Below are 27,091 nucleotides of genomic sequence, written 5' to 3'. Positions count from 1 at the left end.
TTTCTGTTATGACCCGTTCTAAACTTTGCATTTTATCTTCTGTTCTTATCATTTTTCTTTTAATTGCACTAATTCTAATGACAACCATTCTTTTAATGCTCTCATTTGTTCTTCAAAAAAGGCTTTATCTATATTCTGTCCATCTGTTTTACCTTCTATTTTCCTGTGAAGATCTTCTTCTTCCTCTTCTTCTGTGTCTGTACCTGTGTTTGTGTTTTCTTCTTCTCTTCTTTGTATCTATGTCTCTTCTGATTCTCCTGATGAGTTGCTTGTATCACTTTGTCGGGCCTCTTCTTGCTGGAACTCTTGTTGTTGATCCGCAACTCCTGGCTGCTCATCTGTCGGGTCTCCTGCTGCTGCTCCTCTTGCTGTTCATTCTGTCGACTTTCTTCCTCATCTAGTTCATCACTCCCTCTCCTGCCGCCTTCCTCATCTTCCAGATGAGAACCCTGGTGTCAGACGTCCCTCAGCTGGTCGTGCCGTAGTTGCCCACTCCTCGGCTGAGCCCCCCTCCTGTCAGTGTTCTCGTTCTCATTAGCTTGTGCACTATGCTTGTGCGACTCCTCGCGCATGCGCAGTTGCGCACTTTTGTTTGGCTCAGAGAGCCTTTTTTGCAGTCCACTGGTCGGGGGGTGGGGTCGCAACTCCACGGGGCCGGCACCAACCTCGGAGATCGGGCCCTCTTCTTCACCACAGCTCCCTGTTCCTTCGTGCTGGTAAGGCCTTCTTCGTTCTTTTCCGGTGACTTTTCTTTTTTTTCCCCATTATTTTTACTTTTTCCTTCTTTGATGCCATCTTTTTTCTCTTCTCTGCAACTTTATCTTCTATTTCTTATACTTTATATTTGTTGAACTTTGTCTTTTCTTGACTTTTTTTTCTTTTTTTCTGGAGGGCTGATTTTACCCTACCGGCCACTACTCTATCACGTGACTCCTCCCGATGAAGCTGTTGGGATGGCTCTCTTAAAATGCCTCCTTAACCCTGCTAAGTAAGAGTCGCCCCAACCAGAGGCTTATCTGTAAACTTGGGGGAGAGGGGCTTAATTATCTATAATATTATTAATCAACTTTTGATCTTTTGGGTGGCTCCATGGAGGGGGTGGAGCCTGCAGATGCAGCGATGTTTAAATGTTTTCAAAGAATGTGACTGAAAATAAAGTAAAATGCTTTAAGTTTTATATATTCATGCAAATGAAGTTTGTTCAAAGCAAGTACATTTTTATATTTTGTCTTTTAAATTGTTTATTCTTATTGCAGGTGTATTAGTTGGGCATTGTAAGAGTAAGTCTCAAGCAACTGGAAAATACACTTATCTAGCATCTAACAATCCCATAGGTGCTGGATACTAGGGTTATACTGTAGTGTGTATTAGAGTTTGTAAATGTCTAATTTAGGTAGCCCTGGCTTACGTTATTGTGCTGTAGATATGTGGAAAGAATCCCTCAAAGAACTGATTGAATCACCAACTGAAACAGAGCAAACCAATGAGCTGGTGAAACAATTACTTATAATTGCACAGGAAATAATGAATACTCTGTGGTGGAACACAGTAGTGTAACTCCTCCCAGTAAGATTCCCAACAAAGGCTGATAGCCCTAGTCTTCTCCCTTTATAGCAGCCTTAGATCCGGGCCAGCAGCATGTAAGACGTGCCTGATGTTTCAGGTCTTTAATCACTCGCTTCACGTCTGCTTGTGTTTCTTAATTGCATGACATACTAAAAACCCAACTGCCAAAAGTTAACCTTCACATTGTCTAATGATACCAGAAAAAAAAGTGACTTAATTAGTCAATGGGAAGAGAAAGGAAAACTCAATTAATGTGGTAAATTGGACAATTCGTAATGATTTAAATTTTCCTAACAAATCCAAACTCAAAGCCTTTTGCAGCAAAAATATTCACAAAATGTAAGTTATTGTTTGGCAAATTTATTAAAGTTCAATGGTATCTTACTGCTTTGTGACATCAATATTTAAAAAAACAAATGTCTTTCTCCTCACCCTTGATGCAGTGTTCGAGGTCTGACTATCCATTTTCAGAAGTTGTTTACTTCCATCTTCATCAACAGTTGACTGCACTTTGAAGCTGGGGATTGGGCCAGTGGACGGTGCACAGATCTCCAATCGTTCTAAACGCACATAAGGCACCTTCACCCCATCCATTTCAGCCCTATATTCAGCAGAATTAAATTGTACCAATATTAACTACAGTATTACTGAGTTGCAAGCAATAACTTAGAGAGCATTGGAGGATGAAAGAATTGCTTCCTTCCCTTAGCAAGGACAAATAAAAGATATAGATAGGCAAAATATTCATCAACAAAATAAAGTGGACCTGTTTTCATTCAGCATATGGGGATCACAGATAATGACAGAGCACAGAAATCTTCATTAAAAAATAATAAGATGTGCACAAGGACAGGTGGTCTCCTTGTATGCCATGAACTACTGATATCAACTTCTTTACATTCTGTCTGTGTTGATGTGAAAATGCTTCATCTGTTATTATCCTCTATGCCTACTTTAAAATTTCTTGCTTTAATTTTTTAAAAGAATGGCAAGCAGTTTTAATTAAAACAATTTCTTCTCATTACTATACCTGTCAATGTGAAAGGCTTTTTTTTATATTTCAAAATAAATTCAAGTAACTGGTTTCTCCCATCTAGAAACCAGCCAGGTCATATTTCTCAAAAGCCACATTTCACCTTTCATTAGCTCCACCAAACTTTCTATCAAATTTAAATCTGTCCACAAATCCTGTAAAATTACAGATTTGCATCCTATCTCTTCTGGAAAAGTAATATTGAGCACCTGCAGTTCTCTTTCCCATGAACGAGTTGTTAAGTGGAAAAAAAAAACAAGAAAAATATTGGGGGAGGGAAAAGATGAGCAAAATATGAGCATCCCCATTCCACCCTTTTCAATCTCATTCTGTCTGGAGTCTCTCACCTGACTATTTCACCCTTCCCCACAACAGAGTCATGCCACCTTTCTCCACAGAACCTTCATCAGACATTCCTAGTTAACATCTTTTCCTCCTTCAACCATTCCAAACTTGTAAAACCTACAAATATCCTTGATGTCATCTTATACTTTACCACCAACTGCTTCCCTCAGACCTACTATAGTGCGTGCACTCCATGCTTCAGCTCTCATATCCTGCAGTCATGTTGTGCATTGTTTACTTCTCCATCATTGGTTACCTGGGGTTCGTTTTGTCATTTGGTGTTCCATCCAGTGAATCCGTTGACAAATTTTGAGATAGATCGACATTAGGATCTAGTCAAAGCAATAATGTTATTCTATATTATCAAATCAGAACAATTTACCATGAAAATACTATTTACCAAAAATAAAATGAAGTATTTGGGTGTCAGGTTTTGAAGTTAGATTACTGTATTACATGAATAGTATCTTCAGAAACTAGTATCTCTACTTCATGAATTGTCAGTGTCATTTTATATAGATACCCCTTCCTTCCCATCCCTTCTTTATGACTCTATAATTACATTCGACAATGTTGCAAAAGTGCTTCATCCTTGAATGTATTGCCTCAATAATAATATTGTAACTTGAGTACTTTCCTATAGTTGCTATGTACAGTGGACTTGAAGCACTGCCCTAGGAGATTCCTAAATTTTATCTGCTGCTGAGATCTGGATAGTTAATCTACATCAGGAAGAATGAATTGGAGAGAGGAGGAACATCACAATTTCTGACCATTTGGACTGATGCTCCCTGGAAAATATGCATGCAAGAAAATCAAGTATCAGCATAAATCAGAAGTGATCTGGGTACTCTAAAGCAGTTCTTAAAAGGCTTAACAATTGGACACAGGGAGACTGAGAAGACTGTGTCCAAAACCAGGGTACACAATTTGAGAATAAGGAGGAAATCATTTAGGACAGAGACAGAGGAATTTCTTGCCTCAAAGGGAAGTAAACGATTGGAATTCTCTATCCTCAATGACTTTGGAGGCTCGGTCATTATGTTCAATTGCAAGAGAAATCAATAGATTTTTGGCCTTTAAGGGAATCAAAGAATATGGGGATGATGCTGGTACCAAGTGAGAGGACGAGCTGCGATGTTGAAGTCCACTTACTTTCAGCATTAACAGAAAGGTTCATTGGTTCTTTGCAGCTGTTCTCTTTGAATTCAGCTTCTGTAGTATCCTTTTGTACTCTAGTGTCACTGACTTCAGCTGTTTTTTCTGATTTAGCTTCTGTAGATTCCTTTGGTATTCTCGTGTCACTGTCTCCAGTCTTTAAGGAGAGAAAGTAGAAAGGATGAGTTCCCCACCACTGATAATAAACTGGTACCAATGAAGCTTAAGAGTGAAACAAAGAAGTCTCCAGATACTGTGATTGTAGTAAATATGCAAATTTGCTGGAAAAACTCAGCAGGTCCCACAATGTTCATCGGAGGCAAAGATATGGAATCATGTCCAAGGACTCAGGTCTGAAACGTTGGTTCCATATCTTTGCCTCCCTATGAACACTGTGGGACCTACTGAATTTCTCCAGAAATGTTGTGTATTTACTTTAAACCAATCGAGCTGAGGCAATTTTAAGTCTGAGATAGTGCTCCAAGCAGACAACTCTGTTCTAATGATGTAGTCAAAACAAAAAAAAAATGAAGTACCGTGGCCCACAATTTATCATGTTCATAGCTTCATTATTCTGTCAATGGGCATAAGAAATTGAGTTATTTCTTCATCTAATGTTCTAACAGTCCTTTGCAAAGAGATTTGGTTGCAGAACAGAAAAGACATTAGGCTCAATACAACAACGTCTCATTGCATTTCCAAAACATTCAATTTCATCTTAAACACCAATTGTTTTCTCTGACCTCAATCACTTCTGTTCAATTATATCTGCCCACTTCCCAGCACTGGCAATGTGCACTTCAGATCAAGTCTCCTCCCAACAGTGGGTGGTCAGCTTTCTCAGACTTGCCCTTATCGGGGTTTACCTTCTCCCGATTCCTTGATTAACCCTTCAAATTGTCTCTGATGGCATCCTGACCCACCACAAACCATTAGTCCAAGCTGACTCCTGACTGGAATCTAATTACCCCAATGCTTTTTCTAGATCTAGGGTGTGCCCAATTTTTCCCTATTCAGTGTCGGTTTAGATGGCACATCAACTCCGCTAAGACAAAGGCCCAATCTGAATATGTGGGGGGCCCTCCAAGCTTCAATTGTTGTCTCCTATCATGCAACCAAAAATTGTGTTGATAAGATTCAAACCACTTGAAGAAATGTTTCCTCATTTCACTCTTAAATTACTAAACTCTCATTGAATGTAGCTATGGGCTCTCTGGCAGCAGCCCTGTCAGCATTCAATTATATATCCTTTCACTCTTCTGAACAGAGACCTACATTTGGGACTGAGGAGCAAAATTGTGCACAATCCTTCAGATTTAGTCTTACCAGGTCTGACATAAAGGCTATAAAACTTCTTTCACTTTGATGTACAGTGCATAATCATTATATTTAAAATTATTTCTCAATTTCTTGCTACTAATTCATGTAAAAGAATAACGGATTCCTCTATATACTAACATTTTCACCTGCCTCTTCTTTTCATATGATGCAAGATAATAATCTGCCCAAGGACCTCGGTGGAATGAGCAGCATCAAGTGGGAGAAAAGGGAAGGTCAACACTTTGGGCTAGAACTCTTCATTAAGACTTTCATCACGTGTCCCCTCTTTTAATTCGATACTTTCCTTCTGTTGTTAGTCACACTATCTCTTCAGTTTTTTAAATTTGAGTAACTATTCATTACAAATTAGACATTATTTCAAATGGTTGTTCTTTCCTTAGGTCTTTGATATGACAATCAAAAAAACCAACTCAAAAGGACAGCACAAAATCACCTTCCACATTGTTAATGTCAATTTGATTGACCGAGTTTCTATGTTGATCAAGGATCCCATTGTACTACCTTTGAAACATGCATTTCATATTTCCTGTTTGATTCCAGAATGTTTTCATAACTCCATACAAAATTATTTCACATCTTTCACAAGATAAAGGAACAGAAGTAGGACATGGAGCCCATTGAGCCTCCTACACAAATCCACCCTGAGCTGAACTATTCTCACATCTAGTTCCAAATTCCAGCCTTTTCCCCATATCCCTGGATACCATGACTAATTAGATATCTATCAATCTCCCCCTTAAACTCCCCCAATGATTGGGCCTCCACAGCTGTATGTGGCAACAAATTCCACAAATCCCCAAACCTCTGGCTAAAGAAATTTCTCCTCATCTCCGTTTTAAATGGGTACCTTCTCATTCTAAGACTGTGAACTTCTAGTTCTGGATTCACCCACCAAAGGAAACATCTTATTCACACCTACTCTGTCCAATTCTTTCAGCATTCAAAATGCTTCTATGAGATCCCCTCTCATTCTTCTATACACCAATGAATGCAGTCCAAGAACCAGCCACTAAACGTTCCTCATATGTGAGCCCCTGCATTCCAGGAATCATTCTGGTAAATCTTCTCTGTACTCTCTCCAACATTATTGTATCCCTTCTAAGTTGTGGCCCAAAACAGCACACAGAACTCCAATGAGGTCTTGTCAGTGCCCTTAAGAGCCTCATCAACCTCTCTTTACTTTTATATGCTATTCTTCTTGAAATGAATGCCAATATAGTATTTGGTTTCTTTACTGTCGATCCAACCTGGTGGTTAACCTTTAGGTTATTCTGCACAAGGACCCCCAGGTTCTTTTGCACTTCCAAATTTTGAATTTCCTCCCCATCCCAATAATAATCTGCTTGTTTATTTCCTCTTCCAAAATGTACAACCGTACATTTCTCAACATCTGCCATTTCTTTGCCCACTTTCCTAAACTGTCCAAGTCTCTGCAACGTTTTGGTTTCTTCAACACTTCCTACTCCACCACCTTCCTTGGTGTCATCTGCAAACTTAGCCACAAAAATCATTCAATCCATAATCTAAACCATTAATATACATTGTAAAAAGAAGGGGCCCCAACACCGACCCCTGAAGAACACCACTAGTAACAAGCAACCAATCAGAACAGGATATATTTATTCCCACCCTTTGCTTTCTGCCTATCAGCCAATGCTCAATCCAATCTAATATCTTTCCTGTAATTCCATGGATTCTCATCTTATTAAGCTGCCTCTTTTACAGCACCTTTTTCAAGACCTTTTGAAAATCCAAATACACAACATCCACACCCTCTCCTTTGTCCATCCTACGAGATTTCTTCAAAAATTCCAATAGGTTCGTCAGACAGGATCTTCCCTTCATGAAACCTTCTTGGATCTATCATGCCATGCACCTCAAGATATTTCATAACCTCGTCCTTGAGGATTGACTCCAATAATGTTCCAACTACCGACGCCAGACTATTAGCCCTATATCATCAACAATCTTCAAGTATTTTTGTTTTAATCAGTACCAGTCTTTCATCCACTTTACAACAATTAATTGTCATGTTTTAGGAAATAAAAGTGAATGCAACCTTGCATTTAGTCTTCATTTCTCAGTTTTCAGTTACCTTCTCTGGCAGAAGTTCCTGAGAGTCACCATGAGATCTGGTCATAATCAGTGGTGCATGCAATTTAATCAGTAAAGGGACGGGATGCAACGGTTCCTTGTTCACTGGTAGTGTGGATTCTATTTGACCTGAAGTGGAACGCTGCAATAGATAAACCATAACAAAAGCAGATAAGTACTAGAGGGCGATCAAATTAAAACAAAAATTTGTGCTGCTGTCAACTTTCAAAAACAATGAAGAAATCGAATACAAATAAAAGCTGCTTGCAATTAGCAACAGGTAAACAGACAGTTTCCAAGATCTATCAGATCAAGTACTGGGATAGTCATTGGGATCTAGGATGAGAGCAAGAATTTTGGGATCTGCCTTTATAAAATTCAAGCTTACCAATTAGTGATTTAAAAGAATCTGAAGGAAAATTTGATCAAAAAATACTTCTGCAGCAGCTTTTCATCCAATCCAATACCTCAACAACTGCAATCTGTTTTGGAGGCCATAGACAACAGGACAAAGCCACAAAAGAAATTACCTAATGCAGCTGTGGAAAACCTAAGCAAGCCAGGGGCACACACCTGAAGCAATTCTAGCAGTTATGACAGGGGATCTAACTTGTTGAGTTTTTCCAACAACTCCAGTGACATGGCCATTCAACAAATTCTGTCACAGATGTGGATATGCCTTGGCAGGACAATTGTATATCCCCAATTACCCTTTGAATCGAATGGTCTGCTTAAGGTAGGAATCAATCATATGTGGGCTAGACTTATTAAGGGCAATAGATTTCCCTTGAAGAATGAGATTCTGAGACTCATGAGCTTTTAATAACAGTCCAACAGTTTATGGTCTCCAACTACTAATATCAGCTATATTTAATTTAAAATCCTTGGCATGCATGATAGCACATCAACATCCAGGCCTCTTGATTAAAAGTTCGACGATTTTGCCTTCATATAATCATAACACATCAGCCCACCCTTGGTGATTGTACCCTCATCTATCTTTTTATTGAACTCCCAACTTCTACCTGCCAGATCCCACTCCTCTTAGAACATAGAGCAGTACAGGCCCTTCAGTCCACTACGTTGGGCTGACCTATATAAACCTACTCCACATCAACTTAACCCTTTCCTTCCTCACAGCCAGTAACCCTCCATTTTTCTTTCATCCATGTGCCGACCTACATCGAACATTACAGCACAGTACATGCCTTTCAGCCCACAATATTGTGCAGACCTATGTAACCTACTCCACAACAATCTAATGTTTCCTTTCCTCTCCCCAATAACCCTTTATTGTTTTTACATCCATGAGCATATCAAAGAGACTTTTGAATGTTCCCTTTTGTATCAGCCTCCACTACCTCCCCCAGCAATGCATTCATCACCCACCATTCCATGTAAAAAAAATGACCTCTGATATCTCCTTTAAACATTCTTCAACTCACCTTAAACCAATGTCCTGTGGTATTTACTACTGTCACCCCAGAAAAAGGTGCTGGCTGTCCTCATATTGTCATCTTCCATGCTTCATCACTCTAAAGAGAAAAGCCCTAGCTCTGTCATCCTTGCTTCATATATTTTCTCCAATCCAAACATCCTAGTAAATCTCCTCTGCACCCTCTAAAGCATCTACATCCTTCCTATTATAGGTGACCAGAAATGAACACAATACTCCAAGAATCTTTCAAACGTTTCTGCTGTATCAACCTCCACTACCACCCCTAGCACTGCATTCCAAACCTAACAAACCTACCTCTAACAACTCCCCATAACTTTCCTTCCACTCATCCTAAACAGATGTCCACTGGTGATGGTCATTGTTGCCCTGGGTAAAAGGGGCTGGCTCCTCTGAAATGGTCACTATATAGGGCTTTTTATACAGAGATCCTGCAATACTTCCATAAAGAAGACCCATCATTAATTCGGCTTTGCTCATTTACACTGAACCAAACGTCGGCCAGTGTGTCATTTTGCACAGCAAGCCGGAATTCTGGGAGCAAAAGAGGCGGGACGTATAACACAACAACGTTGATGTCTAGTGTGATAATATCATGCGCATTGGACATTGCTTTCTACCCAATAATGGCGGTTGAACTTGATGTGCTTATGCTAGCCATGAACATTTATGCCACTCTTCAAATGCAAGCAAATTTGCTGCTCAATGTACACAACTTTTTGATGCGTAGAATGGTGGATTTGTGCGAGCAACGTGTTGGTGCGATCAGAAATACATAGGAGGAGAAATTGAAAAGAAGCAGGGAGCAGTTTCAGGCAGAAAGGCGCACGGACCTTAAACACCATAGATGGAGACCTTTCATTCTTGTGAATCAATTCACGCTGGTCTCGGATAGAATAATGTGGAGGAGAGAGAGAGAGAGAGAGAGAGAGAGAGAGAGAGAGAGAGAGAGAGAGAGACCACACGAGCCTGTGTTCTGGTCTAAAGTACTCAATGATTTTGTCGAAGATGAGTGGAGGAGTCACTTTTGTACGTCTTGGAACTCGTTGAGCCTCACGTGAGGCACAATACAATAAATTGGCGACAGCCTCTGAAACCTCGGCTTAGACTCACAGTTGCTTTGTGGTGGTATGCAACCCTATGTGATTATTGATCCATTAGTTGTATTTTTGGTGTCAGTACGCCAAGTTACTGGAGCATTGAAGAGGATTCTTTTTAATCGCTTTGTTGACTTGCTGAGTAGTGCGTATCTTCAGGAGACAATGGACAGATTTGCAGTACAGGAGTATCCAATGTGTGCTGGAGCCATCGATGGCACACGTATTCCTATCATCACACCCCCTTGACGAAGCACCAGCCTACTACATTTGGAAAGCGTGGCACTCCATGGTTCTTCAAGCTGTTGTTGACCACAACTGCTGGTAAGGATCACAGCCTGAATTACAATTATTTGTCTTTAACAATTAATATGTTTCATATGTGGATCTATACAGAATCTTTTTGTATTTCCAGCTTCAAAGATATGTAATGGGGTTGGCCTGGTTGCACAGATGATGCTTGAATTTTAGCCAATTCACCCATCTGCAGAAAGGCCGAAGATCAAGCGGGTACCTCTTCCCACATGAAGTTTATATACCCCATTGTACAGTAATGTATGTGTGGATCAACCAATCAGGTTGATCAGTCACATGTAACCATATAGGACACAATCGCAGTGAAATATGTTTAAACTGAAGGAATGGCTGACTTCAAATAAAACTTATGACAAATCTAAGGGTCAGGGTTCAGTCCTTTTATTGAAAAGCGACCACTAGAAAACATTAGTGAACTGATTGGTTGCAACAAGTTCTTATCCATCTTCGTTGCTCCGCCCACAGAAATCCAAAACTGTTAATAGAGTGGAAATCCCCATGCATCTAATTGGAGATCCAGCTGACCCCCTCAGGAAGTGGTTGATGCAGGGGTTCACAAACCACCATGCACTTGATCAATGGCAATGAAGCTTTAACTACCGTTTGAGCTCAGCAAGGATGGTGGTAGAAAATGCTTTTGGACATCAGGCCAAGCAACTTGATATTTGTACCATTTTTATATCAGACATTGTTGTTGCCTGTTGTGTTCTGAACAATATATGTGAAATCAACATGCAATACTTCTCGCCGGAGTGGAAGACTGACCTGCCCAATCTTCCTGAGCCTGATCGAGTTGCTTATCAGGGTGCACAAGCACTCAGTCACCTGCCTATCTATGAAGTAATTATAATAATTCTGTAAGCTATTTAAGCAAACAAATAACAACTTTTAGTAAATATATGTTGCATGTCAGAATTGTAGTGTACAGGAAACAGTAAATAACAATACAAAGGGAGAATTTAGTGGCATACAACTATTTCTTTGGCTTGGCTTCGCGGACGAAGATTTATGGAGGGGGTAAAAAGTCCACGTCAGCTGCAGGCTCGTTTGTGGCTGACAAGTCCGATGCGGGACAGGCAGACACGATTGCAGTGGTTGCAGGGGAAAATTGGTGGGTTGGGGTTGGGTGTTGGGTTTTTCCTCCTTTGCCTTTTGTTATGAGAAAGCACTCAAATATGTAATAATCTATGTCACCTTTTACATTCCTTATCCAGACAGGAGTGTGGGTATGACAACGGCTCTGTATACGCTTATCTTTGTGAGGTTTTTCAGTTGGTTGTTTTTCCAGACTCTTTTGTGTAGTCTTCCAAAGGCGCTATTTGCCTTGGCGAGTCTGTTGTCTATCTCATTGTCGATCCTTGCATCTGATGAAATGGTGCAGCCGAGATAGGTAAACTGGTTGACCGTTTTGAGTTTTGTGTGCCCGATGGAGATGTGGGGGGGCTGGTAATCATGGTGGGGAGCTGGCTGATGGAGGACAACTCCATCAACAACTATTTACAACTGTGCAAATAAACAAAATGCCAATGACCATGTGCAAAAGTAGTAAGGCACAAAAGTGTGGACAACAGTTAAATCACTCCAGCAGGTGGAGGAAGAAGGTGAATGAAATTACTCATATGCCTCATCTGTGTGGTGGGTACAGTCATTCCGCTGTGGTGGTGGAGAATAATACTGCCTCTGGGATGCGGGAGTTTGGTACTGTGGAGCGGGAGCAGGGTGCTGTGGTACAGGAGCTGCCGTGAGTGCAATCAGATCCCGCATAAGTGAGGCCTGGTTTCATCTGCCCGTTCCCGTCTATCGGGCTCCCATGCTGCCATCTCAGCTTCCTGCGCCTCTCTCCTCAACTTCTCTTCGTGGGCCCTCTGCATTTCTAATCGAAGGCACTCCCTTTCCACATTCTCAAAGTCCTTAGCTAGTCCTTTATTTCCTTTGTCACCACCTGGGCTTTTGTTGCTTTCTGCCTTTTCTGCCCCAGCAGACATCCTCGAGAACAACAGAACACAAGCGAGACGACTCTTTAAGGGCAAACTCACTTACAAAAACACACGAGAAAAAAATGCTAATCACGAAAAAGCAAGATTTTTACCTGGTCAATCATGAGACGCAGATTCACCATTTTTATTGCTGGCCCCTGTGTCAATACCGCTAAGCATCAGTCCTGCTGCTGGAGGAGGGAGACGCAGCTGGACTGGTCTTAGGGGAAGCTGGATCCTCTATGTCGCTCAGAAGAGCATCCGGGTTTGCAGAGTGGCTTGTGCTCCAAAAGGAATAGCACAGATCAAAATATGGCCAGTCCAAATGCTCTTTACCACTCCTGCCATTATGGTTGTTCACCTGATGGGTTTTTTTTTGGCAAGGTCTTCAATTGCTTGTTACCTGTGCCTTGACCCAAACAAAGCTGTGGTCTCTATGGTGTTGTTCCAGCCTTTCCATTATCAGGCTATCCTGTACCATCTCAGTTATATGTCGCCTTATTTCATTCTCTGCTTGGAGGGTAAGGAGCTCCCAGACCTCTGGCTCCCTAATTCAGAGACATTGCAACCATTAACTGCTGACTGTTGCTTGCTGCTTTCAAATTTTTTAATTTCCTGCTGATTGGTCGCACACATAGCACATCATCAAAATGTCAGATTCCTTTCCCAACCTGATCCCGGGATGCTGGATCACACAGATGTCAATTTAGTGCTGTGGCTACCTCTGCTGCCAGCTTAAAGGCAGGACTGGAATGACCCCTACCCCCCCCACCTCCCCCGATTCCATGTTCGTACCTTTTACACAGAAGGCGTGACGCAATAAAGGTACAATATTCTATTCAGATATGCAATTAAAATGTGACGAATTCAGCCCTGAAGCTATTACACAAAGCCAAACAAGTTTGGCAAACCACACATCTATTTATCATCTTCTTTAAAAATGCATCTACTTCAATGGAAAATAGTGTAATTAATCTTTGACAGCTTGTGGTACCGAACTACCACTTTTGGTGAAAAGTTTATCTTAGTGTCTCATGATAAAAACTATTACATATCCCCTAAAGGAAACAAAAACACACTTTCCATCAACTTGGGTGATTTCCCTTTATAGTCTATGGATAAAGTAAAGCGTGCATTTCAACTTTAATTGTTTCTGCTCAATGGATGTGAACTGGACTTTCTCAGTAGGTATTTTATTATTTTGATGCAGACTAAATACAACTGCAGAGATGCCACTGGGGAGGCATGGTTGGCGTAGCAGTTAGCGCTATGCCTTTACATTACCAGCGATCGGTACTGGGGTTTGAATCCAGACATTGAAAGCATTTTTTTTTGTTCAGTCAAAGGATGTGGCCTTTGTGGGATGAGCCAGCATTTAATTACCTGTTCCTAACCGCCATTTGGTGGTGAGCTGCCTTCTTGAACGACTGCAGTCCATGACAGTAATCAAAATAATCTGACTTTCCTAATAAACAAGAACATTGTACTGAACAGATACTTCTGAAGTTGTATGCAACAGGTCTCAAGCTCTCCTTTCTCGTCTTCACAATGTTCTTTTCCTTTGCCAATTTATAATTCACGGTATCACCAACAGGATACTCTCTTTTGAGAACCATGTGTCGTGACTTTGCATAAGAACTAACCACTGAATATTTGTTGGAGATTTGAGATTACTAACAAAGGCCAACTCGCAAACCAATATGAACATGCCCACATACACCAGGCCTGACAATGTACTGATGCTTTTCTCTCAGAATGAAGTTGCCAGCCAAGATTAGCATAGCATCAACCCTTCTCTCATTATGACAAATGTTGCTATTATTTATACAGCGCCTTATACCTAGATTTTTAAAAAATCAAGATATTTCAAAAACATTTCTGGGAGAATAATGACAGGTGACAAGCCAGGATTTATGGGACAGATTTTCACTATTTTTTTAAATTGGGAAGAAAATTGTTTTCTTAATACAGTCAACTATTTTGGGTTGGTTTCATTCTGAGAAAAATCAGCTGCCCACAAAAGTTTAGCAAAAAGCAAATTTATTCTGTTTCTTCAAACTTTTGTGCCATGATTTGTTTATTCTGTAATCTGCAACATGGGGATCCATCTGTAGAAGTTTTGAGAGTCAATTCCAATGCTTGAGTTCCTTCCTCTTTTGTGAGCTCGGTGAGATCATGGATCACTTGCCACACATTCACACCAACAGGCAGACCAACCAGACTCTGTCTGGCACCAACCCACTGCATTTGAAATGTGATACACATTTAATTTATTCAAGGTCAGACAAAAGTTTAAAATGACATTAATTAATGCCTTTTCCAGGATGGAGATGGGGGATGGGTAAAGCGACATGGATAAATAGGTGGTTAAACAGAATGGTAAATAGACACATGCAGCTGTTTTCCTGATGCTCCCAAGAGATCTCATTGGTCTCTTCTGCATTCCACCCAGACAATCAGAACAATGAATTAAAACTGATTGAATAGCACCCTGAGCACTACCTTTAGCATCAGTTAAAATTACAGCTAAACTTCTACAATTCATTAACAGAAACATCAATAGTATGTGTGATAGAGATGCAAAAGAGAATATAGGTACAAAGAAAAGGGAAGTGGGACTGACAAGCTGTACTGCTGGGTGCTGGCATTGCCCCAATAATGTTCTTCAGTCAGTAAAGAAGGAATAGATTCCTTTCTAATTGTTACCATTGTAGTGGCAGCTACACTGCTCCTGCAATAACACACACAACCAGACGGGTTGAGCTCAGTAAGCAGACTAGTTTATTGCAGGCTGCTGGGCTGTACTTATACTCCCAGGCCGGACCTGGCTGAGAACCGGGCTGAGAACCGGGCTGGAAGGTGCTGATGTCATCCGGGCATCACATGGTCCCCAAGTGCTGGTTTCTGAGCCCCGAGCTGGAAGGAAGGGAAACCCCCGATGGTGCCATTTTGGCCGGCTGCCCCACCGCGTGGCTTACAAGCGGGGCCGGTTCGCCTGCCTTGTGGTGAGCCGCGACACAGCCCCACCCCCCCCCTCCACCCCAGAACCGGCGCCAATGTCTTTTTTTGCCAGGCAGCTTTGCTTCTTGGGCTGGGCAACGACCATCGGCTTGGTGGGATAGAGGTGCGCTGGCTTAAGTCTGTCCATGGTAAACAGCTCATGTCTGCACCAAAGTCCAGCGTGTACGTCGAGCCAGAATGCTGTATAACCCTGTACAGCTGCTCGTACGGTCGCTGCAGAGGTGCCACGGTCGGGCCCCGCCGAACGAAAACGAACTCCACGGAAAGCAGCTCACCAGGAAGGTGAGTCGGGCGGGTGTCATGCCTGGGTGGCGGTGGGTGTTCGAAGGAGTCCAAGCGTGCCCTGAGGCGAGGAAGTAGTTCAGGCAGAGACCACTGGGGATTGTGAGGTGCGTTGACCAACTCATCAGGTAGTGCCAGCAGCGCACCATAGACCAGCTCAGCTGATGACACCTGCAGATCTTCCTTGGGAGTGGAGCGGATGCCAAGAAGCACCCAGTTCGTCCGTCCAGTCGGGACCAGTGAGGCTGGCCTTGAGCACCGACTGAAGGTGGTTGTGCAGACGTTCGACCAATCCATTGGCCTGCGGGTGGTAGGCCGTGGTGTGATGTAGCTGGAACCCCAACCTATGGCAAGCTGTGTCCAGAGCACAGATGTGAACTGGGCACCCAGATCGCTGGTGAGGTGAGCCAGGACGCCGAACCGGGCAACCCAACCAAGCAACAGGGCTTTGGAGCAGGAGTCGGTGGAGGCGTCTGGCATCGGGATCGCCTCGGGCCAGCAAGTGGTGCGGTCCACCACCATAAACAGGTAACGGTTGCCCCGGGAAATGGGGAAGGGCCCGACAATGTCCATGTGAATGTGGCTGAACTGTTCCCAGACGTGCTCGAACTGTACGGGTGCCCTGGTGTGCGTCTGACAATGGTTGCATGTTCTGGCCCAGCCCGCGATCTGCTTCCGCAGCCCATGACATACGAACTGTTCTGCCACCATCCAGACCGTGGACCTGATGGACGGATGTGAAAGGACGTGGATGAGATGGAAGACCAGCCTGCGCCAATGCTGCAGAACCACTGGCCGCGGGTGCCCAAGGAGATACCGCACAGGATGGTGCCTTCGCCGCTTGGAGTCGGGAGGTCTTGGAACTGCAGGCCGGTGATGGCGGTCTTGAAGGCCCTCATCTCATCAGCTGGTCAAAGTCAAGGCCTGGCGTCAGTGCGCAGATGGCCAGTCACGAGAGTGCATTGGCAACTACATTGTCCTTCCCCACCTTGTGCCGAATGTCGGTGGTAAACTCTGACACGAAGGAGAGGTGACGCTGCTAGCGGGCCGACCAGGGATCCTTTGCCATCGCGAGCGCTTGGGTGAGGGGTTTGTGGTCGGTGAAGATGGTAAAAGTCCTCCCCTCCAAAAAATAGTGGAAATACCGCACCACCAGGTACATGCCCAGTAACTCACGATCGAAGGCACTATACTTGCGTTCCAGCGGGCAGAGCAGGCGGCTGAAGAATGCCAGCGGCTTCCAATGCCCATTCACCTGCTGCTCCAGGACGGCACTGACGGCTGTGACAGAGGCATCGACAGAGAGTGCCATATGCAGGTCGGTGTGCGGGTGGGCGAGCATGGTGGCTTTCGCGAGGCTTCCTTGGTGGCCTCAAATGCGGTGCAGGCTTCTGGGTTCCAAGCGAGCGTCTTGTGCTTGGCTGCGATGAGGGTTACATGATGCGCGCAGCTCCCGGGATGAAGCGGTTGTAAACGTTGACCATACCTGCGAACTCCTGGAGCCCCTTGAGGGTGTTCGGGCGTGGGAACTCCCTGATGGCGACAACCTACGCAGCGGCAGGCGTGGCTTCTTGGTCGTGATGTTATGGCTCAAGAACTGCATGGACTCTTTCTTGAACTGACACTTGGCCGGGTTGATGGTAAGGCCGAAGTCAGCCAGCCGGGAGAAAAGGGCACATAGGTGGGCCTTGTGTTGCGCCCGGTCCTTGCTGGCGACAAGGATGTCGTCCAAATAAATAGACGAAATCCAAATCCCTGCCCACAGAGTCCATGAGGGGCTGAAAGGTCTGAGTGGCGTTCTTGAGCGCGAACGGCATGCGCAGGAATTCGAACAGCCCAAAGGGGGTGATGATGGCCATCTTGGGTATGTCTTCAGAGTGCACTGGTATCTGGTGATAACTGCGCACCAGGTCAACCTTGGAGAAGATGCTTACACCATGCAGGTTGGCCGTAAAGTCCTGGATGTGAGGGATGGGGTAACGGTCAGGAACGGTTGCCTCGTTGAGACGTCGATAGTCTCCGCAGGGTCGACAGCCACTGGAAGCTTTTAGGACTAGGTGGAGCAGCAAGTCCCATGGGCTGTCAGACCACCGAATGATCCCCAGCTCCAACAGGTGCGAAAACTCCTCCTTCGCTACCTGGAGCTTGTCAGGCGGGAGCCGGCGTGCCTTAGCGTGAACTGGCGGGCCCTGGGTGGGAATGTGGTGGAACACCCCATGGTGCGGCGAGGCAGGGAAGAACTGTGACTTGAGGAGTGTTGAGAACTCATCCAGGATCTGCTGGAACTCGTCTCTGGGTGTGCTGATCATGGCCATCTGCGGTTGCTCCGAGCGGGAGGCGTGGAGGCGAACAGCCTGGAAGGTACGGGTGTCCACCAGGCGCCTACCACAGAAGCCCGTGTGCGAGGAGGAAGTCTGCAACCAGGATGGCAGTCGGGAGGGACGAGACGACGAACCTCCATGCGAAATTCTGTTGGCCAATCTGGAAGTGGACTGTCTTGTCTCCATACGTCCAGATTGCCGTTACGTTGGCCGCACGGAGGGGAGGTCCACGAGGACGGTTCCTGGATTCGATGGCCGTGGCCAGTATGATGCTGATCTGGGCTCCAGTGTCAATGAGGAACCGCCGGCCGCTGACTGAGTCCCGCAGGTAGAGAAGGCTGTGTCCTTGGCCAGCCGCCACAGCCATTAACAGCGGTCAGACTGGTCGTTTCCCTGGAACGAGCAGGGCTGACGACACTTCCAAGCCTTGGTTCCCCATTGCTGGTGGTAGCAGAAGCCTAAAGCGGATGCTATGGCCTTGGTTATGCTCTTGGGGGCCCCTGCAGGGACTGGGTGCTCTACCGCAGCGCTAGGGGCAGGCTTGGCGTGGTCGTGCCTGTGCCTCGTGACCTGCTGGACCACTGAGCCTTCCAAGAATCGTGCGAGCCAAAGCTCTTGGGCCTTCTGGGCGACCTTCCTCGGGTCAGTGAAGCTCTCCTGAACCAGCAGCGGGCGGATGTCCCTGGGCATATGTTCGATGACGATGCGCTCGAAAAGTGGACAGTTGGTGTGCTCACCCATGAGTGCGAGCATCTCGTCCATCAGTTCCATCAGGGACCTGTCCTCCAGGGCATTGAGAAGCAGCACCCGAGCGGCACGCTGGTGTCTGGATAGTCTGAGGGACCCGGTAAGCACTCGCTTGATGGTCTCATACTTGTCCTCGGCAGGTGGGTGCTGAACAAGGTGCAGCATGCATCTACTGATGGTCTGGTCCAGGGCAGCTACCACATGGTAGAATTTGGTCACGTCGGACGAAATTTGGCGGAGGTGAAACTGGGCCTCCGCGTGGATGAACCAGGTCTCTGGCTCCTGAACCCAGAATTCTGGCAGTTTCACGGCTACAGCGCTAATCCCAGGCTCGCTCATGGTGGGTTCAAAGACGTTTGAACCAGTCGGGGTCACCAATTGTAGTGGCGGCTACACTGCTCCTGCAATAACACACGCCACCAGACGGGTTGATCTCAGTGAGCAGATTGGTTTATTGCAGGCTGCTGGGCTGCACTTATACTGCCAGCCCAGACCTGGTCGAGAACCGGGCTGGAGGGCGCTGATGTCATCCGGGCATCACGTGGTCCCCAAGCGCGGGTTTCTGAGCCCCGAGCTGAAAGGGAAACCCCCGACAGCGCCATTTTGGCCGGCTGCCCCGCCGCGTGGCTTACAAGCGGGGCCGGTTCATCTGCCTTGTGGTGAGCTGCCACACCGTTCTCCTTCATTCAGAGCAGCAGAAAACATCCTTTTTGTTGAGGATCAAAAAAGGTTTGATCGTTTCTCAGGAGCATCAGGTAACCTAGATAAATCCAGTGGTTGTGTGGAGGTGCAGTTTTCTCTGTGACAATTTAAATTGTGCTGTTTTTCAACATCAAAAGGATTGTGCAGCTGGTAAAAAATCATTGGTGCTTTTTAAAAAAAATGTATTTACTCCTGTAGTACAGATGGTCACATGGTTGAGTAAGCTCTCATCTGCCTGACATGTCATGATTATAAAGAGAAAAGCTCACAAAGTACACAACAACAGATCATCATCTCGAAGATTATTACAGTTATCTTGTTTACATTATTCCCTATTTACAAATGTTCAAAAAGGACATTGTGCTTAATCCAAGAAGCTGAAATCCCATTGCATCTTTCACTTCTTTCATCTTCAGAGGTGTATTAAATGTCTTCAACACACACTTATACTGTCTTTCACTGCTCTGCCCTTGGAAACAAGGTTTGTTAAGAAGAGTCAAGTTTATTGTCATATGACTGCACAAGTACAAACTGATGAAACAGAGTTCTCCGGTCCTCAGTACAAAACACAACAGATACCCAAACAAACTTCACACACATACAAACAAACAATACACATGCAGGTCAAGTATTCATATATACAAATAAATCAATATTATTTAGTAAATATAAGAATCTCCGTTGATTAGTGTGAGCAGTTCCTTTGGTCATTCAGCATTCTCACCTCCCGTGGGAAGAAGCTGTTCCTCAGCCTTGTGGTGCTGGTTCTGATACTCCTGTATCTCCTTCCTGACAAGAGCAGCTGAAAGATGCTGTGTGCAGGGTGGAAAGGCTCCTCAATGATTTTTTGTGCCTTCTTCAGACAATGATCCCAGTAGATCACGTTGATTGTAGAGAGGGAGACTCCATCGATCCCCTCTGCCACTCTTATCGTCCTGCAGATTGACCTCCGATCCATTTCTCTGCTGCAAAGGTACCACACTGTTATGCCTGCCCAGGATGCTCCCAATAGAGGTGATGAGCAGTAAAAGAGGGAGGTCGTTCATCAATAAGTATTTAGATGAGCACTTGAAATGACAAGTCACAGAAGTTTTGATGTAAAGACAGTCACTGGTTGAGCCCTCTAAGAATGTTCTTTTCTCTTTTAAATCCTGGTGAATGGAAGCTTAATCTTTCCTTGTATGCCAAACTCACAATCTGATGAACCAATTAGTGAATCTTAGTTGGACAGCAAGTTCATTATTTTTGGGCAAGGAAGCCAAAATTATGCACAATATTCCATGTGCAGTTTCAAGGAGTCCACACAATTGGAGAACTTCCTACCCCACTGTTGCCCGTCCACAATAGGCTTTTATGACTTCTGGACAAAGACTCTGAAGTTCATTTAAACTTCATTTCCCATCATTTCTGTTTTTTCTTCTTCTGAAGTGGGTGATCTTGCGTTTTTCATTATTAGACCCCATCAGTCACATTGCTACCCACTCACCTACAGTCCTTTGAAGATCAGGTTATCAGATCAGATAAATTATTAATGTAGATTATGAATAGAGAGTATGCTAGCAGTGCCAGTTCACTAATCATCACCGATCAACCAAGGAGCCACTTATTTCTACTTATTGCATTTTGATTTGTTAACCAATTTTCAATCCATGGGCTCTAACCTCTTTCAGCAACCTTTTACGTGGGACCCTAATCCTAAGATTTAAGAAAATTCAAATGCACCATACCCACTTGTTTTCCTCATCAATTCAATCAGCTTCATCCCCAAAGAACTTCAATATATTAGTTGAACATTTCACATCTATATCGAATCTGCTCAATTACATAATTACTTTCCATATTATATTCTCTTTTGTAAATGCCTGAATTTTCCCTACTCCCGATATCAGACTGATAGGGTCATTCAATCCATGTTCACTCCCTCCTGAAAAGATAACATTACATGTGTTGTACTTCAATCTTCAGATGCCATTTCAAAATTCACAGAACTTTGGAAGACGGTATCCAAAACATTCACCATTTCTAAAGCCACCTCTTTCAAATTTTTGCTTTTGTATTTCTTTCCTACTCCAGTAAATCCCCTGTTATCCAGAATCCAAGCAACCGGCAAAAAACGGAACATAAATAGGTAAAAAAAATAAAGAAGTTTAAAATTGGCGCACCTCACCAATGGCACAACACCTAATCTCAAGGAACCGGAAAATTCACTTATCCGGTATCTACCAATCCCCACAGATGACTGCTATCAGGGGTTTAACTGTATTTCAATTACTTCTTTATGTATAATGGTCACTTGGTTCTCCATTAAATTATCCATTAGGAGGTTCTGAAACTGCCTTTAATTCTTCTACCATTTCCTTATTAGAACATAGAAATCTACAGCACAATAGAGTCTCTTTAGACTCAGGGCTGTGGGCCGACATAACTACCTATTCGACATAACTGCCTAGAATTTCCCACTACATAACCCTCCATTTTTCATAGTTCTATTACAAATTCATTTTTGCCACCAACAATAAATAAAGGGCTTGTTTCTGTGATGTATTTTTTTTAAATGTTAATTCACCAAAGTCAGTCAATTCTGCATTTTGCAAGATCGCAGATTTTTATCCCTCATCCATCTGCTTATGAACTATCGATGTTATTGCTGAATTTTGGCTGTCAGAGCATGCATTAGCTGCTTGCTTTGGTGCTTCAGTTCATTCTTCCCTGCATTTTTGCTATCAGAATCAATGAAACATCTGCAACAATCTCTATCTGGCAGTCCTTCTTGGGACCATTATCAAACAACCATACAAGAACATAATAAGGCTGATTCGTCATACCAGCAGATGTACTGCACAGCAAAATCATTCTATGGTTCTTCACACAAACATTATCAACATAACAATTTCAATGAATCGAGCGCCAAAAGCTCGATCAAAGGTAACAACAAATAATGCAAAGGTGTTTCAAGGATGAAGAGGTAAAAGGAAGAGATTAAAGTAAAACATGAAAGTCTGCAGACACCCTCTTCTCTTTGGCTTGGCTTCGCGGACGAAGATTTATGGAGGGGCACTGTCCACGTCAGCTGCAGGCTCGTTTGTGGCTGACAAGTCCGATGCGGGACAGACAGGCACGGTTGCAGCGGTTGCAAGGGAAAATTGGTTGGTTGGGGTTGGGTGTTGGGTTTTTCCTCCTTTGTCTTTTGTCAGTGACACAATGCTGGTGAAACTCAGCTGTTTAAAGATTCAAGAGTTGGAATAGCGAAAGGCACAGCAAGCAATTGTAAAAGGAAGATGCATGTTTAGGAGAGAGCACAACAGTGAGAAAGAGACCATGGAGCAGAATGATCAAAAGAATATGCATGAGGCAGAGAGAGAGTGCAAGACCATGTAAGTCAGGGCCAGCATCAAAAGAGAGGGAATTGTTTATGGAGGAAAGGGAGAAAGAAAGAAAAAATAGTGAGAAATAAGAGAGAGGGGAAAAGAAACAATAAAAAGAGAAAATAGAGAAACGAGAAACAGGGAGAAAATAAGTGACAGAATATGAAAAACAGAGGAGTGAGAAAAAAAGAGGTGGAGCAAGAGAAAAATAGATACAATCCAAAAGAATGCAAGAGAAAACAAGGACTAAAGAACAAGAGCAAACAGGTCAGAAAAGAGAAGGTTATGAGAATGCAAACATTCAAAGACAAAGAGGGACAAAAATATCAAGCCTTAATGATTGCTGAACTTTAAATTGTGCATCAGCAAATCACAAATGGACACACATTCTTCCTTTACGTAACACATCTTTTCACAGAAGCACTATTTGTTTATCTGCACACCATCACTCTTTGGCCTTTCCCATGTTCAATTCAGTATCAGTTGTCATTGCTTACTGTCTCCAGCATTGAACTCAACCTCCCTTTCCTTTCTCAATACTGCAATGCCAAAGAAGCATGGGAAAAGCAGCTGTTAATGATAATCGAAAGCTCCTGACCAATCAAAAGGAAGCTCAAATCATTTGTAAACATTTTTGATTATAGTTGCACAAAATTAGAAATTGCCTTTTACTGAATATTATATCATACTATGGCAATATTCTCTTTCATTTTAATTCACTATTCCACCTGGCTGGAATTTAGACCTTTATCATTACTTAGGTCTTTCTTCAAGTTATAGAGATAAATTTTCATTCACATTGAAATTCCATAGTTATGGCCAACCAGTCCTCCTGAACTAGTAAAGGCTTGCTCAGGCACACCTCATAATATATTTGGCTAAAACTTCTCCTGAATTTGAAACCATTCTCCACACTAAATCACACCCCGATTCAAAAATAATACAGTTAACAAAAAAAAATTATTAGGATAAGCCAAGTAGTCTGTAATTAAATGCACTTACAGTCGTTGGAATGATCCCATCTAACTGCGGCACTGGATTCTTTTCACTCTGTTGGTCCTGATTAGTCACCATTGCGACTTGTTGACCACAGTGTTGAGGTTCTACAGCCATGTCTTGGTTTGTTAGAACAAGCTGCCTCACAATGTTCTGTGCAGACTGCATGTCCTGCAGTTTCTGGCTAAACAGACGTGGTTGCTCCAGGGGATCCTTCTGAGCAATTGGCATTTGCTGTGATTGACTCTGTTGAACGGCTTCCTGGAAAGGAGGAAATTTCCCCTGCGACTTTTTGACAGAAGTTTGGTGTTGAATTTGTTCTGGTGGGAATTTTTGCTTCAAAGGATATTGTTGCACTGATGGCTGATTTAGTAACTTTAAAGGATGCATTTGAAAGGGTTGCTTCTGTTGTGGCTGGTGCGCAAGCTGGTTTGGTTGCTGCAAGGTCTCCATATGCATCGGTGTCATGCTTCTTTGTTGTGGGACGGTATATGCAGAATGCTGACCCGGCTGCAAACGCTGTGCTTGCAGGTGTCCAACCAAAACTGCATTTTGTTCAGGTCCACTCGGAGCTATGTGCCATGGCCGCAAAGCTGGTATCGGCTGTACTGGGAATGGATGTGGAAGGTAGTTCTGTTGAGAGCGTCTCTGTTGCATTCCACTGTACTGCAGCTGGTGCTGCAAGTCTCCTGCCAGTTCTCCTAAAGTCTGATGATTCTGCAAGCAGTTCACAGTGTCTTGAGCTTTTTGAATTTGACGTGGGTCTGGACAGCGACTGCTGCAGACAGAATATTGTTGGCCAGGATTATGGCACAGAATGGATGGCGGTAAACAGGGCCTATGATCTGCAGGGTCCGATGGTACTGGTGATTGCTGCTGAGGGAAGGGAGACTGACGGTCCTGATGGGATGATATTTCAGAGTCAAATGACAAATGGCCTGAGGAAAAAGACAACATTTCAACATAAATCTTTGGATAAAAGTAAGGTAGTAATTTTACATCATCTTTCTGTATTTCGTTCTCCCAATTCTTTATGGAGGACATTTTCACAGGCAATAAAAACCTTTATTGCCTATTATTATCTCTCAAACAAATGGTCCTTGTGTCTACTCAAGGCTCAAGAGTGAATTTAGTCCAGTTACTTTAGTCAAGAGCAGCACAGTCAGTGTAGCAGTCCACGCAACACTGTTACAGTGTCAGCGACTGGGGTTAAAATCTGGCACTGTCTGTAAGGAGTTAGTACGCTCTCCCAGTGTTTGCATGGTTTCCTCCAGGTTCTCTGGTTTCCTTCCACCATTCAAAACGCACTGGAGGTGTAGGTCAATGGGTGTAATTGGGCGGCATGGGCTTGTGGGCCTGTTACTGTGCCGTATATCTAAATTAAAAATTTAACATTACTTTCCATGGTGCCTGTATAAACTCATACTTGCAATAAAGATCATTGAATGACAATTAGAGGAGAGAAAGCAATGCACCATGTTTTTCTTCGAGGACTGTAAACCTATTGGTCAATTGTATAACCTCTAATTATAACCCTGAGAGAAAGCCATTCACTAAACTTCAACCACAAATTTGGGCCAGGCTCAAAAACCAAGCTCATTATCTAATTGTACAAGATTCTTGTGTAAACATATTAGAAATTAATTTTGTTTCACTGTCAATTAGAAAAAACACCCAGGATATCTGAGTTAATACCATTGTATTTAAAAAAAACATGTTTATCATCAAGAAATTTTATAGCTTTAATTTTGAAAAATAAAAACCTTCAGATATTGAAAGTTTCCACGTGTATAACAAATTCACACAACCAAACTTTTTTAAAAAATTGCTTGCAATGAAATGCCATTTATGATACAAATTAAACCCTTCGCTTCTCGACTGATATGGGGAAAAAAGATAACTGATGCATTATTAATAAAGAGCAGATCCTTGTGTAAAAGTTGTACATCATGAATTAAATGCAGATTAATCCTACTACCCCACCAAGAGAAAACATTTAATCAGGTGGATTAGAAGCATTTGTTTTCAATTATAAAGATTTACTTGGTCCATAATTATAATAAGAGGAAAGAAACAACATAAATCTCCTAAGTAAAGACCATTTTTTTTCACAGTGACAGGCTGTTCAATCTTTGCCCTTTCATTAAATACAGGAAACCATGGCCAATACTAAAAACCAGGAAGTATTCAGAACAAAACGTATGATTAAATTTATAGAGGTAAACCTCAAAGATCATTTAAAATTGATGGACCTGTGCTTATTTTTCAAATTTGATGTGATAATTTTTTTAAAACCAAAACAGAAGGCTGTTGTTTCATTGGGTTAATAAAATTATGATAAGTCTTTAAAAGGAATAGATTGTGAGGATTTAGTTTAGGTATTAGTATAGGGACACTTTACAAACAGATATTAACATTTCACAAAGTCTGTAGTGATTTTGCAGAGACAATGGAACTGCTTTGGAAAGGACTTCACAAATAGGTGTTAATTAGATTGATGTAATGGAATAAATGGACTATTGTTTTAAAAGAATAGATGTCCAGGCTCTGAAAATGATCCTGGTCCCAGCGATCCAAGACTGGTTGAAGTTTGCTGTTCCAAGATGAGTCATATGGTTTTGCAAATGGAAGCTCCTTTAACACTTGCCAGTGATCACAGGAACTGAATGCCCATTGGCCTTTAAAGTGGCAAGTGTAAAAACAAAATCACCTCACACCGGGGATTACCAGCCTTGACCCCTAATACAATCCCCGGCGTTGAGATCAGGTAAGTGTGAAACAGGCAATTGCATTGCAGGCACCTCTTATTAAAGGTAGAACAGACCAAATGCCGGGGATAAACCCTTGAAAGTGTGAAAGTGTTCAGTTTCCCAGTTAGGAGTGGTCTTGTGTCAGGACATTGAATGGCCGATTTACTGGGATGTAAGTGTGAAAGGGGCTAGAGAGAGGAAAAAAATGTGATTCTTGAGAGAGAGAGAGAGAGAGAGAGAGTGTCAGTCAGATTTGCTGCAGGAGATGGTGCTGGAGGTTGCAAGAGTGGCACTCCTGGAATGACCCCATTTTGAAGATGAGTTTTGTGTTCTCAGTTCAGTCTAGTCTCAACTCTTGTAATCAATTATGAGGAAGTGGCTGGCTAATGTATTTCTCCTGGAATAGGGGTAAAAAGAAGAACTCTTTGGTAACCTGGAAAAAAAAGGTTATCTTTTGGAAAACCCAGGAGGGGGCAAGTTTCTTCGGCAAGACACTGATGTGGCTCATTGAAGGAGATCAGATTGT

General features: G+C 43.1%; 1 protein-coding gene across 13 annotated transcripts in view; it reads right to left on the bottom strand.

Annotated features, from left to right (window-relative positions):
• Positions 1–27,091, bottom strand: part of trim66 (tripartite motif containing 66) — a 337,321-nt gene that overhangs the window by 17,169 nt on the left and 293,061 nt on the right. For 12 of the 13 annotated variants that reach the window (XM_069897347.1, XM_069897373.1, XM_069897330.1 and 9 more), the window contains 5 exons: positions 23,822–24,753; positions 7,539–7,679; positions 4,100–4,259; positions 3,201–3,276; positions 1,999–2,167 (listed from right to left, as the gene is read on the bottom strand). In XM_069897347.1, coding sequence (XP_069753448.1) covers positions 1,999–2,167; positions 3,201–3,276; positions 4,100–4,259; positions 7,539–7,679; positions 23,822–24,753 — 1,478 coding nt within the window. The remainder of the gene's footprint in view (positions 1–1,998; positions 2,168–3,200; positions 3,277–4,099; positions 4,260–7,538; positions 7,680–23,821; positions 24,754–27,091) is intronic. The other variant, XM_069897292.1, reaches the window with a different exon arrangement.

This window comes from Narcine bancroftii, chromosome 1 (genome assembly GCF_036971445.1).
Source record: "Narcine bancroftii isolate sNarBan1 chromosome 1, sNarBan1.hap1, whole genome shotgun sequence".
Taxonomy (NCBI): domain Eukaryota; kingdom Metazoa; phylum Chordata; class Chondrichthyes; order Torpediniformes; family Narcinidae; genus Narcine; species Narcine bancroftii.
The sequence above is the reverse complement of the archived record's forward strand: the minus strand, read 5'-3'. Positions and strand labels throughout refer to the sequence as shown.